General features: G+C 42.5%; 1 protein-coding gene across 2 annotated transcripts in view; it reads left to right on the plus strand.

Annotated features, from left to right (window-relative positions):
- Positions 1-14,632, plus strand: part of SLC15A1 (solute carrier family 15 member 1) — a 307,479-nt gene that overhangs the window by 181,999 nt on the left and 110,848 nt on the right. For both annotated transcript variants that reach the window (XM_033947427.1, XM_033947428.1), the window contains exons 15-16: positions 6,384-6,465; positions 9,727-9,849. In XM_033947427.1, the coding sequence (XP_033803318.1) occupies positions 6,384-6,465; positions 9,727-9,849 (205 nt within the window). The remainder of the gene's footprint in view (positions 1-6,383; positions 6,466-9,726; positions 9,850-14,632) is intronic.

Consider the following 14,632-nt stretch of genomic DNA (forward strand, 5'->3'; position numbering starts at 1 on the left):
GACATGGCAGTTGGATCTGGATTGAAAACAAGAAATGGACTTGCAGAGAAAGTTGCAGCTAAAGTAGCAGAGCTCACAGGATTGCCATTTGTTACTGCACCAAATAAACTTGAAGCTCTGGCTGCTCATGATGCTTTAGTTGAGTTAAGTGGTACCGTGAACACGGTGACATGCAGCCTGATGAAGATAGCCAATGATATCCGTTTTCTGGGATCTGGACCTTGATCAGGCATAGGAGAACTCATATTACCCGAAAAAGACAACTGTGTGGTTGGAATCCAAGCAAACACAGAACGGATATCAACAGGTTGTTTTTGAGTTGTGGCACAATATTATGAGAGGAAAGAGGCTTGTTGCGGAGTATATTGCCACTATCCCATATGGTGATTGCTAATATTAGATTCTCTTTCAGTCAAAGTATAATACTAATATAGATTTATTCTGTAGTTTAGCTAAATACAAATAGTTTGAACGAGAATTTGAAGTGAGGAAGGTATAAAAGTCGCATAAATTGTAAATGAAATCCTGAAGGTACTTACCAAAATGATAGAATTTAATATATATTTATTTCTGTTTACATACATTAATTGGAGTATATGAAATATTTATTGAATGATTTTAAATGTGCTTATATTTCATTTAAGGGCTCCCATTAGATTTTTAATGATAGAATATATTGATTTATCAAAAAATATTAGCTAAAATTGATCAAGAGATGGATGTTATGATTTGTTTCATGGAAATTGAGTAAACTTATACTAAGTCAGAGCAAGTATATTACAAAAATGTATTATTTTTTCTCAGTGGGGGACTCCTCAAATAGATCTCTTTGTGTCTCCCCACAACCACAAACTGCCCCAGTTTTGCTCCCCTCCCCGCCTGGAGTCAGATGCCTTTCTTCTGGAATGGATGAACCAGTTTCTGTATGCATTTCCTCCATTTCCTCTCATCCTCAAGACCCTCGTCAAACTCAAACAAGAACATGCCACCATGATTCTGATAGCTCCTCGGTGGCCCAGTCAACCTTGGTTCCCCCTTCTACTTCAACTCAGCAGCAGGGAGCCTCTACTTCTACCAGTTTTTCCATCTCTGCTTATTGTCACACCCGCACCCCTGAAATACGTAGCGAGTTCACGGGGATGTGACAAAACCTCTGACCCAGCGTGTCCCTTACTACTAAGGAACCCTTCAGGACTTTATTCTGGCAAGGTAACTGCCTAATAGGGCATGCAGGTAATGAGTTCTAGTCAGAAATGGCAAAATAATCACTTTATTCTGGCCACTGGCACAATAAATCAAAATACAAGCTTCACCCTTGCAGTTGCAGGAAAAACATACATTCCATGAATTCATATAAAAAAAAGATCCCAAAACATCACAAACAGGGTGTTCCAGTTCATCAGCACTAGACTAAGTGCAGTCCCCTGCTTCTGGGCTTTATCAAGGTAAGTTAACTCAGTCCTCTTCACCAGAGCAGTTATATTCTATCCTTGCATGATTTACTCACAGTTCATATCAAACAAAAAAAAAACCCCCCATTGCTTAAACTTGGTCTGTTACTGAATAAGAACAGACAAGAGAGAAACAAAAACCTCCCAGCAGTTTGAGTAGCAAAGCACACAGTTTCCACTTTAGCATGCCTTTCCTGGAAACTCAATTATTTTCCTAGGCACAGAAAAGTGCTCAGAGGCCTGGACACTGTAAACTTATCTCAGGCTTGCCTGTAGGGAAGTTAGCATACACAATCACTGTCCTGCTTAAATGCAAGACTCATATACTCCAATTTTTCAAACTTTCTCTTCAGGGCAGCTCCATTGCTACCAGGAGCTGCCCCAACGAAAACCAGCCCTCCCCCTGCAGGGGAAGGACATCGGGCCAGCGTGGGAGACCAGCTCCGCCTCCCAACGCCCCCTGAGGCTCCGATTTTTCAAACTTTCTCTTCAGGGCAGCTCCATTGCTACCGGGAGCTGCCCCAACGAAAACCAGTACTGTTTTGAGTGGTTGATACAAGTGGTGACAAGAAGTTAAATTGAATGTGAATATTTATATGCTACTTCAATTCTGTTTTTTTAATTTATTATTGAGCCTTTTGAAGTAGGCAATTGATCTTGATTTCCCCTGAGTGTGGATGACCATGAGAAATCTAAGAAAAATCCGAACATTCTTCGAAAAGAAGCATTTTCTACTATTGGTACAATCTCTTATCCTTGGGATGATGGACTAATGCAACATACTATACCTACCTTGTCCTGCGACTATGATAAAGCAATTGCAGACAATACAGAATACAGCCCTGAGACTTGTCTATTTCCTAAAAAAATATGACCATATCACAGAGGCATACCATGACTCGCTTCCAATAGAAGCGAGAGTGCACTTCAAATTCTACTGCTTACTTTACAAGGCTCTCAACGGAGAAAGCCCAACCTATTGGAATAACCGACTAAATCAATCCTCCTTAACATGACACAGAAGATCCCACTCACTATTCACTCACCCATCATCCAAAGATGTCAAACGAAAAAAACTTTATGATAACCTAATAGCCTTCTAGCAAACAACGTCAAGAGAGGAATAGAACAGGCTTTAAACTAAGAGGAAGGGGAAAGCCGACAGTCGACCTAGCGTCGACGATTCGGAAGACGGTATCCCATGAAGATACTAAGGGGAAAAAAGGCTGGGAAGAAACAAGAGACAAATTACAGGAGTCGACTAACCCAGAAGTGGAGGTTAGAAAGATTGTAGCAAAAGAGAAGACACCAAAGACCGAAGCACAGGGAAAGGAAATGAGAAGGACGAAATGCCAGGATCTAAATTGCATATATGCTAATGCAAGGAGCCTAAGAAACAAAATGGAGGAACTAGAAGCCATGACCAATGCAGAGGACATAGACATCATTGGAATCTCTGAAACGTGGTGGAATGAGGAAAACAGATGGGATACTGCACTGCCGGGATACAAGCTCTATCGCCAGGACAGGTCAGGACAGAAAGGAGGAGGAATAGCCCTATACGTAAAAGAAAGCATACAATCGACAAGAATGGACACAGCGGAGATGACCAACAAACTGTAATCGCTATGGGTTAAAATACCGGGTAGGAAAGGGCATGAAATAAAGATGGGCTTATACTATCGTCCACCCGGGCAAACCAGAGATATTGATAAAGAAATGGATGCCGAGATGAAGCGAGAATGCAAAAGAGGTTACACGGTTGTTATGGGAGACTTCAACTACCCCGGGATAGACTGGAGTCTTGGAAGCTCAAGATGCGCCAGGGAGACAGAATTCCTGGAGGCTATACAAGATTGCTTCATGGAGCAGCTTGTTAGAGAACCGACGAGAGGAAATGCAACTTTGGATCTAATCCTAAATGGGCTAATGGGACCTGCAAAGGAAGTGGAAGTAGTGGGACCGTTGGGAAATAGCGATCATAATATGATCAAGTTCAAGGTTGAAGTAGGAATACCGAACGGAAAGAGAACCATAGCGACAACTTTCAACTTCAGGAAAGGAAACTATGAAGCAATGAGGGAAATGGTAAGGAAGAAAATTAGGAACACTTCCAAGAAATGGCAAACGGTAGAACATGCCTGGTCTTTTTTCAAGGACACGGTGAGCGAGGCGCAAAATCTGTACATCCCCAGATTCAGAAAGGAGTGCAAAAAGAGTCGAACAAAAGACCCGGTATGGATGACTAAAATAGTGAAGGAAGCGATAGCCAATAAGAAAAATTCATTCAGGAAATGGAAGAAGGACAAAACTGAGGAGAACTTGAAAGAGCATAGGAAGTATCAAAAAGAATGTCACAGTGTGGTTCGAAAAGCCAAAAGAGAGTACGAAGAGAGGCTAGCCAGGGAGGCACAAAATTTCAAACCGTTCTTCAGATATGTTAAAGGGAAACAGCCAGCTAGGGAGGAGGTGGGACCGCTGGACGAAGGAGACAGGAAGGGAGCGGTGAAGGAGGAGAAAGAAGTCGCGGAAAGACTTAACATGTTCTTTTCGTCTGTATTTACAAACGAAGACACAACCAACATACCGGAACCTGAGCAAATCTTCAATGGAAATCAAGCAGAAAAATTAACATCCATGGAAGTGAGCCTTGATGATGTACACAGGCAGATAGAAAAACTTAAAACTGACAAATCCCCTGGTCCGGATGGAATCCATCCAAGGGTTTTGAAAGAATTAAAGGAGGAGATAGCTGAACTACTGCAGCAAATTTGCAACCTATCCTTGAAAACAGGCATGATCCCGGAGGATTGGAAGATAGCCAACGTCACGCCCATCTTTAAAAAGGGATCAAGAGGTGACCCGGGAAACTACAGACCGGTGAGTCTGACCTCGGTTCCGGGGAAAATGGCGGAAGCACTGATAAAAGAAAACATCGATGAACATTTGGATAGAAACGAACTTCTGAAAACAAGCCAACATGGTTTCTGCAGGGGGAGATCGTGCCTAACTAACTTATTGCACTTCTTCGAAGGAATTAACAAAAGGATGGACAGGGGAGACCCCATAGACATCATATACCTTGATTTCCAAAAAGCCTTTGACAAGGTGCCTCACGAACGTCTACTCCGGAAACTGAAGAATCATGGGGTGGATGGAGACGTACATAGATGGATTAGAAACTGGTTGGCAGGTAGGAAACAGAGGGTAGGAGTGAAGGGCCACTACTCGGACTGGATGAGGGTCACGAGTGGTGTTCCGCAGGGCTCGGTGCTCGGGCCGCTGCTATTTAATATATTCATAAATGATCTAGAAACAGGGACGAAATGTGAGATAATAAAATTTGCGGACGATACAAAAATATTTAGTGGAGCTGGAACTAAAGAGGGATGCGAAGAATTGCAAAGGGACTTGAACAAACTGGGGGAATGGGCGGCGAGATGGCAGATGAAGTTCAACGTTGAGAAATGTAAAGTATTGCATGTGGGAAGCAGAAACCCAAGGTACAACTATACGATGGGAGGGATGTTATTGAATGAGAGTACCCAAGAAAGGGACTTGGGGGTAATGGTGGACATGACAATGAAGCCGACGGCAAAGTGCGCAGCAGCCGCTAAGAAAGCAAATAGAATGCTAGGTATAATCAAGAAGGGTATTACAACCAGGACAAAAGAAGTTATCCTGCCGTTGTATCGGGCGATGGTGCGTCCGCATCTGGAATACTGCGTCCAATATTGGTCGCCGTACCTTAAGAAGGATATGGCGTTACTCGAGAGGGTTCAGAGGAGAGCGACACGTCTGATAAAAGGGATGGAAAACTTTTCATACGCTGAGAGATTGGAGAAACTGGGTCTCTTTTCCCTGGAGAAGAGGAGACTTAGAGGGGATATGATAGAGACTTATAAGATCATGAAGGGCATAGAGAGAGTAGAGAGGGACAGATTCTTCAAACTTTCTAAAAATAAAAGAACAAGAGGGCACTCGGAAAAGTTGAAAGGGGACAGATTCAAAACGAATGCTAGGAAGTTCTTCTTTACTCAAAGAGTGGTGGACTACTGGAATGCGCTTCCAGAGGGCGTAATAGGGCAGAGTACAGTACTGGGGTTTAAGAAAGGATTGGACAATTTCCTGCTGGAAAAGGGGATAGAAGGGTATAAATAGAGGATTACTGCACAGGTCCTGGACCTGTTGTGCCGCCGCGTGAGCGGACTTCTGGGCATGATGGACCTCAGGTCTGACCCAGGAGAGGCATTGCTTATGTTCTTATGTTCTTATGTTCTCCAAAGCAGCTAAACTGGACAGACAAATCACCACTCTGTTATCTTCGAGTACAGAATACAAAGCCTTCAGGAGAGACATTAAAACCATACTTTTCAAAAAACACATAAAACCTATCCAGCACAACAAATCCCAACCCAATATCCAACACTCTATTTACCCTTAGATCTCTCTAATACTCTTTTATCTACCAAACATTATCTAAAACCCATAATTTCACCCTATTCTTATCTCCTAAAGACCTCCACTTCCCTTTGGTAACTCTTTACCCAATATATATTACCTTAAAAATTCTATGTCATCGCTTATTCTATTCCTTCAAATTTTGAATGTAATTTTGTTTTAGTTTGGATGTAATCTGCCTTGAACCGCAAGGTAATGGCGGAATAGAAATCACTAATGTAATGTAATGTAATTTCCTGCTTTTAAAAAAAAATAATGCAGACAAAATTTTTTTAATGTTTTCTATTGCTATTTTTCTGCCAAAGAATTGGAAGGCAGCAGAACGATCATGTCAGAGGTTACTTTCTGCAGTGAATATGTACAGCTGTTCAAAATTAATTGTAGTGCTAGTATGATGTCAATTGGATTAAAGTGTTGGAAATAAATGCAAAAATTGAAAAATAATTTAGACTTTTATGCTGTTACTAATAGGCCCTTGAAGAGGATGACAGTTGGAATGTTTTTTGCAGCTATGGCTTTTGTTGCTGCTGCTTTGGTACAGATCAAAATTGATGTAAGTTGAAATTTAAATATTTTAAAATTTCCAGTGAGCTCTAATGACAATGATGTTCAGGCTTTAATTCATAAATCCCCCTATGTAGAGTCCCATGAGCCTAAGCGATCCTTGCTTGATTAAGATACCGTATATACTCAAATATAAGTCGATATAATGGATATAACTAATGGGCAGACTGGTTGGACCATTCAGGTCTTTATCTGCCATCATTTACCATGTTACTATGTTATAGTGATCAGGTTCCAAGGGCTACTTCATAATTCTTGAATTTGGTACATGAGATGGAGTTTTTAAAAAAAATCTCAGTGGGCTCAATTTACTAAGATCAAGGTGAATAGCTGTTTGGAACATCTTTTTTTCAGTTCAAAAGTTTTATTGGTTTTGTAATAAAGCAAAAAGCATACAACAAGATCGAAGGATGCATCTGATGCAAACTTGATAGTAAATCAATCACTGTTTAAAAATTGGCCAGAGAATTGGCCAACAGCGATTGAGTCACTATCTTTAGTGAATCTGGGCCTTAAACACAGACAAAGACATGCAGGTCAATAGTCAGTCCACAGTAATCAACACCTACTGTAGACTAATTTAGAACCAGGTATTCAGTGATAGGACATACCCCTGTACAGTCACTGAATATCCAGTTTATCAATAGCCACTGGAAGTTGTCTAAGTGCCACCTTTATAACTAGCCAGTCAAGTTAGGACAGCCTTTTATCTGGCCCAACATGTCCAGATAGTTATCAAAGCACCAGTACTGAATATTGGTAGTACATGACTAACATTCTGCTCTGCCTCTGCTCCACCCCTGGGCAACCTGTCACTATCCGGATACTGCAGAAGCAATCAGTCCTGATATTCTGAGTACTCTCTGATTAAGTACCACTGAATAGGCCTACCTTTGATCAATTAGCATGACTTTACATGGAAGGAGCTGCTCCTACCCAGTTAACTCACACTGAATATTGAACCCTGATTATTAAAATACAAGAAGCTATAATCTAGAGACAATTTCCACGAAGATTTCAACCCCACATTTCCAGTCCTAAGCTATGTCTATTTCTCTGCCCCAGGAGAATTGCTATACTTCTAGTGAGAGATTGCAGTGAGATACTTCCAGTACAGTATTAGTAACTTGTTTATGAATACTATAAGTAATATCTTCATAGGAGCCAACTTATCAAAATGATTGGGTATGCTAAACCTGGTGGAAATGACATCTTCCTGAATACAGTCAAAAGGGTTTGCGTAGTGGAGGAACTCAAGCACTTACAGCAAAACTGGCTCATATAAATAGCTGAACTGTGGAAACTGAGTGAGATTTAGTACTAAGAGACTACTGCTAGGGGTCAGGGCAGCCATTTTGCATCCTAGCAGATGCTCAAGCAAGATCGGAGGTGGCCAGCTCCTTCCCAGCATGACTGACCACCAATACTGATCCAAGGTAGGAACCAGAAGGAGGTCATGGAAGTAAGGGGGGACCTCCACCTTAGCAGGGGGGTCTGTTTTGCTCGGGGGGGGGGAGGGTTGTTAAACTGGGGATCGTAGAGAGCTTAAAAAGGGTGTCAGAAGGAGAGATTGAAAGCTATGTCTTTATCGGGGATTGTCAAGAGAAGGGATCAGAGGCAATGTCAGTGTCGGAGCAGATATTGGAAGCTATGCCGGAATGGAAGGGGATTGGAAGCTATGTTAGAGGGTGTTGGGGGGAGAGATTGGAAGCTATGCCAGTGCTGGAGAGATGTCATAGGAGGAAAGATATGAGAAGGGGGATGGGTATGGTTCTATTCACCATTGTGGCAGTTCTATATATTTTCCTTATTTGTGTTGGGTCTATACCATGTTACAAACAGTGCCTGATAGCACTGTAAATATGATGTAAGTGTAAAACTTACCAAAGCTCGGTAAAAGGGCCCCAAAGTTTCTGGTCTGTTTAAGAAGAGCTAATAGCATCCATCAAGGGGCCTTATCAGCTGTATGCAGTGAACGATTCACCTCCTGGTACACTACAACACCTGATCAACCATTAGAATATTCAAGATCCCTGTCCTGGATTTTATCCCAGCAGTAGCCTAATTTCCAGCAGTTTTTGAATGTGAATTGTATGGACCCAGCATGTAGGACTTATCCAGGTAGCTTGTTGCTGTTGCTATCCTGATAAATCCTGCTAAATATCGGCCATACGGATTGGAAATGCCACATTAAAATGTAAATTCATGCTGGCCAAATATGTCCTTACTGGAATTAGGCAAGGTGGCAACTATGGGAATGATGTGTAGCTACTGCCTTTTTAAAATGTTCTCTCTTGTGGAGACGATGGCTGCGAGTAAAGGATAGTGAATTTGGACAGAGGTGCTATTGCATACCAGCAGTTTCTTATGTCCTGTAGCATGCTGAAGTTAGAGCTTTCCCCACTGATTGCTATGGAGCTAGACAAATAAATGTTTCAGAACATATACAAATGGGAGGGGGGGGGGATTATTGTACTTTATGGTGCTGAGTTGGTTTGCCTTGTTTCAAAGAACTCTGTTACAACAATGTGTTACAGTGCAAGTTGTGCTTGTTTGGTTTTGAAAAATTTTCAATAAAGAAATTTTTATAAAAGAACATATGCAAATAAAACTATGTGGATATACAAATGTGAAAGGGTGTTTTTAGCTTCTTGCTGTTAAATCCGATGAATACTAAAGTAGAGGGCAGCCAAAACCAAATCTGCAACTGAAATTCGTCACTTGGTTTTTTGTTGTTTACTTGCAATTACATCATTTTCTTTTCCAGAGGTAAATAAAAAAAAGATTTGACATCGACATGCGAACATTTCTTAAGAAAGAACTGAATATTTCATGAGGTGTCCTAATTTTTTCACATGACTGTAGATGCACTAACTAATTAGCATAGGAATTCCCAAGCTCTGTCCATGACATGCCCCTCCCAAAAAAATCTGAAATAGTTTTAGCATGCACATGTCTCAGAGTTATCATATGATGCAAGAGCATGTCCCGTGGCACTCCATTTTTAGCCGCATTAGGCAATTGTTAGTGCCTAACACAGCTTAGTAAAAGGGGCCTTAGATTGTAAGCCCTCCAGGGGTAAAAAAATATATTTACTGTACCTGAAAATACACTGTACCTGAATGTTTACTGTACTTGAATATACTTGTAAATATTGTAGTAGAAAATAAATATAAATTTAAAAATCTGTTTTAGGAGCTTTGTATAGTAAATGTTGGATTGAATATTTTCTACTTCTTTTTCCTTCTAGGAAACTCTTCCAAAATTTCCAACATCAAGCCAGACCCAACTGAAAGTAATAAATTTAGATCGTACAAACCTCATTGTAAACTTTCCACAAAACATAACTAACGTAACAATAGCAGCTGGGAAGGTAAGCAGAATGTTAACATAAGAACATAAGAATTGCCACTGCTGGGTCAGACCAGTGGTCCATCGTGCTCAGCAGTCTGTTCCCGCAGCGGCCCCTAGGTCAAAGACCAGTGCCCTAACTGAGATCAGCCCTACCTGCGTACGCTCCAGTTCAGTGGGAACTTGTCTAACTTTGTCTTGAATCCCTGGAGGGTGTTTTCCCCTATAACAGCTTCCGGAAGAGCATTCCAGTTTTCCACTACTCTCTGGGTGAAGAAGAACTTCCTTACATTTGTACTGAATCTATCTCCTTTTAACTTTAGAGCGTGCCCTCTCATTCTCCCTACCTTGGAGAGGGTGAATAACCTGTCTTTATCTACTAAGTCTATTCCCTTCAGTATCTTGAATGTTTCTATCATGTCCCCTCTCACTCTCCTTTTTTCAAGGAATTAAAGGCCTAGTTTCTCTAATCTCTCACTGTATGGCAACTCCTCCATCCCCTTAACCATTTTAGTCGCTCTTCTCTGGACCCTTTTGAGTATTACTGTGGCCTTCTTCATGTACGACGACCAGTGTTGGACACAGTATTCCAGGTGGGGGGCACACCATGGCCCTATATAGCGGCATAATAACCTTCTCCGATCTGTTTGTGATCCTCTTCTTAATCATTCCTAGCATTCTGTTTGCCCTTTTCGCCGCTGACGCACATTGTGCAGACAGCTTCATCGACTTGTCAACCAGTACTCCCAAGTCTCTTTCTTGGGGGGTCTCTCCAAGTACCACTCTGAACATCTTGTATTTGTGTATAAGATTTTTGTTACTGACATGCATCACCTTACACGTATCTAAGTTGAACTTCATTTGCCATGTCACGGCCCATTTCTCAAGCATGTTTATGTTCTATATTAACTCCTTGCCTGTGACAGTGTAAAATCTGATTTGACTATCAGCTTTAACTGTGAGGAGAAGAGCTAAAATAGCAACAGTAAAATGTCTCCCTATTTACTACCCAATGTTCAGCACTATTTAACCTACCAGGACCTGCTCCTAACCAGTTGGCTTAGTAACTATGAATATTCAGCGGGAGATAGCCAGCTATCTGCACTGAGTATTAGTGGTTAGCAGCTAAAACTTGGCCAACTATATCCTTCCCTTCCCCAGACTGGATATTTAATGCCAGTCATTGGACATAACCCAGCATTGAATATCTGGGCTCAGCGCTGACTGAAGGTGTTAGCTGGCCTCCTTCCCTGGTTTCAGTATTGGCCTTTAATGTTTATTTCATATATATTCCACCTAACACTTAAACAGATCACAACCTATATACACAATTAAAACATATTAATAGACATAAGTAAACATACATAATTGTAAGAGACTTTGAGGCTTAAACCTGTACACATCCAGTCTGACACACTTCAAAGTTGCAACAAAGTCTTTAATTATAAACCTGAGCCTGTTATTTCACAGGCTCTGGGGAGGCACAGTAATCTCTCAATTCAAATGCAATTTCTATAAAAGCCTATGGCTTGCAGGATCCAGGTCTTGTCATGGTAAGTGCAGCAGTGTACAAAGGTGGCTTTCCTTAGCCAAGCAGAGAGTACAAATCTCTCTTACACTCACTTGAATTAGTTCACTTCCTAAGGCTCTTCCTCAGCCCACAGCTAGGGATTATCTCTTTTAAGGGACACCTCTTGTCTCAGAGCTTTTTTCTCTGGAAGTCTCTGGCTGTGTGACCTCTTCAACTCACTCCACTCTGGGGTATATGAACTCTTCCTAACTTCTCTCGCCCACCCACCCCCAATGACTCAACAGTGTAATCTCATCTCCCCTAATGTGGCTTCCTTCTGGACTAGTGTCCCTTGCTGTCCAGTGGTGTAATTACCAACCCAATAAGCTCGCGCCCCCTACTATATACTGGTGCATTTGTAAAATCTGAGAGAGTGAATACCTCTCACTCTCTCAGAATAACCTTAACAATTTAAACATAAAATCACAAGCTGTCTATCACAGAATTCTCTGGATTAGCCTCCACACTCTGGAATACACTCCTTGAAAGGCTTTGCATAACACAAGACTACAGTGGTGTGCAAAAGTACGGAACCACTTGTGAATTTTGCATTCTTTCAACTTTCTAATCTTTTATTTTAATTTTTTTGTTGACCCAATAGATTTGTACCACATTGGCTATTAGAATCAACTTTTCATTCTAGCTTGGCCTTAAATTTCTGAATTTCTTAAGGTTGCCATGTGAATCATTTTTCTGCGTAAATCAAGTAATATACTTCACTGACCAAAAGTACATATGAGCATCATCTATTTGGGCATCATCATCTATTTGGGCATATCTAAAAAAACAGTAAGGAAATTAAGAATTGTTCAGAACACGGCTGTCCGCTTGATATTTGGATTGAAAAAAACGACCATGTTAATCCCTACTACAGACTGTTGCACTGTCAAAATACGTCCAAGTGCCGATAATAAAAACAGGTTTTGGACGTATTTCTAAATGACCTAGGCCTTCATAGTGCTGCTGAATGACCATAGTTAAATGGGGCGTTTCAAGAGGAGTGTCGAGGGCGGAATTTGGGCGGGACATGGGCAGGCTTAGACTTAGTCATACTGCATGTATAATCAAAAGTTATACAGCACAGGATTGACGGAACTTGGACGTTGTGGCTTAGACCAGTGTTCTTCAACCACCGGTACGTGAACCGGTGCCAGTGTGCAGAAATTTTCTGCCGGTCCATAGGGCCGGCACGTCCATCGGGCCCAAGACTGTGTTCTTCAGCTGCCAGCCCACGGTGCTATCAATGCGGCGTCTACGGGCCAGCTCCCTAAGTGCTGCAGTGCACAAAGGCATGGGAAAAGGCTCCTACGCGCATCCTGCGCCTGAACCGGAAGCCTTCTCGCTGATGTCACAATGTCAGAGGGAAAGCTTCCAGATGATGCACAGAACACGCGTGAGGAGCCACTGCCCACAGCTTTGTGCATTGCAGCACTCAGGAAGAGGGAGCCGGCCCAAAGATGCTATTTTGATCGCACCATGGACCAGCCCGAAGATAACACCGGGGGGCAGACCAGAAGGCAAGGCACATGGAGGGAGAGAGACAACAATGGTAGGGGGAATGTTTTTATTTTTGTATTCAGTGATTCAGTGATTGATTTACATCTGCTGTCTGTTCAGGAAGAAATGCATTTGTTTCTTTTCCTCTAGGGTTGTACTGCTTGCAGAGTCTTGCATCTTAGGGTTTGTTTGTAAATATTAGTACTTTTAGGGCTCCTTTTATTAGAAAATGACACGGTGTTTGTTACCCGCGGCAAGCCACGTGTAGCCAGGGGTAACCCGGCGAAACAGAGAGAGAAAAATTAGTCGTCATCCTAAGCCCCCTCCCGCCTGATTGCCGCATCCTGCCATCTTCCTTCCCTCCACCTCACCTTAGGTGCTGAGTCCGACTTTAATTCTTCTCCTCCCAGCTGCATGCTTTCAATAAGCCGCGCATGTGCGACTGCTTGAATTGTTGAATCTTCTCCGACGCAACCGGAAACAGGAAGTTGGGTCAGAGGAGAAGATTCAACAGCTCAAGCAGCCGCGCGCGTGGCTTATCGAAAGCATGCGGCTGGGAGAAGAAGAATTAAAGTCGGACTCGGCACCTAAGGTGAGGTGGAGGGAGGGAAGATGGCAGGAGACGGCGATCGGGCGGGAGGGGCTTCTGGACCGTGCAATCCATGATCGCTCATGTTCCCTCACACTAGCAAGGAGGGAATGGACAGTAGTCGCGGGGACAGGGTGGGCACAGTGATCGCGGGGACGGGGACAAGACGGACACAGTGGTTGCGGTGACGGGGCGGTGACAGGGATGGTGGTCGCAGGGACGGTGCGGTGATGGGGACAAATTTTTTTCCCGTGTTATTCTCTACCTTTTACTAAGCTGCGTTAGGACATTAACGCGTGGAATAGCATTTGCTAAATTGAGCTGGCGTTAGTTCTAGCCAGGTAATGTGGGTTTAGCACGTTACCTGGCTAGAACTCAAAACGCTAATGCGGCTTAGTAAAAGGAGCCCTTAGTTTTTGGTCCTGCATTTGCATGGGGTTATCTGTTTTCTGATAGGAATGAATGTTGAAAATCATACAGTGTGCTTTGTGTATTTTAATTTTATGGTTAACCATTATGTGTTGTTAATATGATTATATTGTGTGTGTAAATATATGAAAAATGAATGGAAAAAATGTTGTTACAATTAGTACTATTATAGGGGCAGGGTTTGGGGCGGAGATTGGGTGGTGATGGGCACGACTTAGCCCAGTGTTCTTCAACTGCCAGTCCACAAAATAATTATTTTATTTCCGCCGGTCTATAGGTGTCAAAAGTTTGAAGAACACTGACTTAGACCATTTAAAACATGGTCTAAGTCACAAAAACCCACCTAATGTGACCAGATAAGCACTGCAAACACATAATGCAGACCCCCACACACTACCCCAGCGATACCGACCCGCCCCCCATAAAAATATTAATCACAAATTGTGCCTCCAGAACATCATCACCTGGCAGCCTGGCATAGGAAAGCCTAGTCGTGCTGCACAGAGGCGTCTTAAGCCATCTTGGAGGTGGGTTAGGGACCCATGGAGAGGAGGACCCATGCCCATAAGCCCCTGTAATCACTGCATTGATACTGAAACATGTGCAATCCCTTATACACCCCCAAAACCCTTTTCTATTGGCATATAAGTGGCTCCTGCAGCCATAAGGGCTATTGGGGTGGTAGATAAGTGGGTCTAGGGGGATTTGGTAGGTGGTTTG

This window comes from Geotrypetes seraphini, chromosome 6 (assembly GCF_902459505.1).
Source record: "Geotrypetes seraphini chromosome 6, aGeoSer1.1, whole genome shotgun sequence".
In the NCBI taxonomy this organism is placed as follows: domain Eukaryota; kingdom Metazoa; phylum Chordata; class Amphibia; order Gymnophiona; family Dermophiidae; genus Geotrypetes; species Geotrypetes seraphini.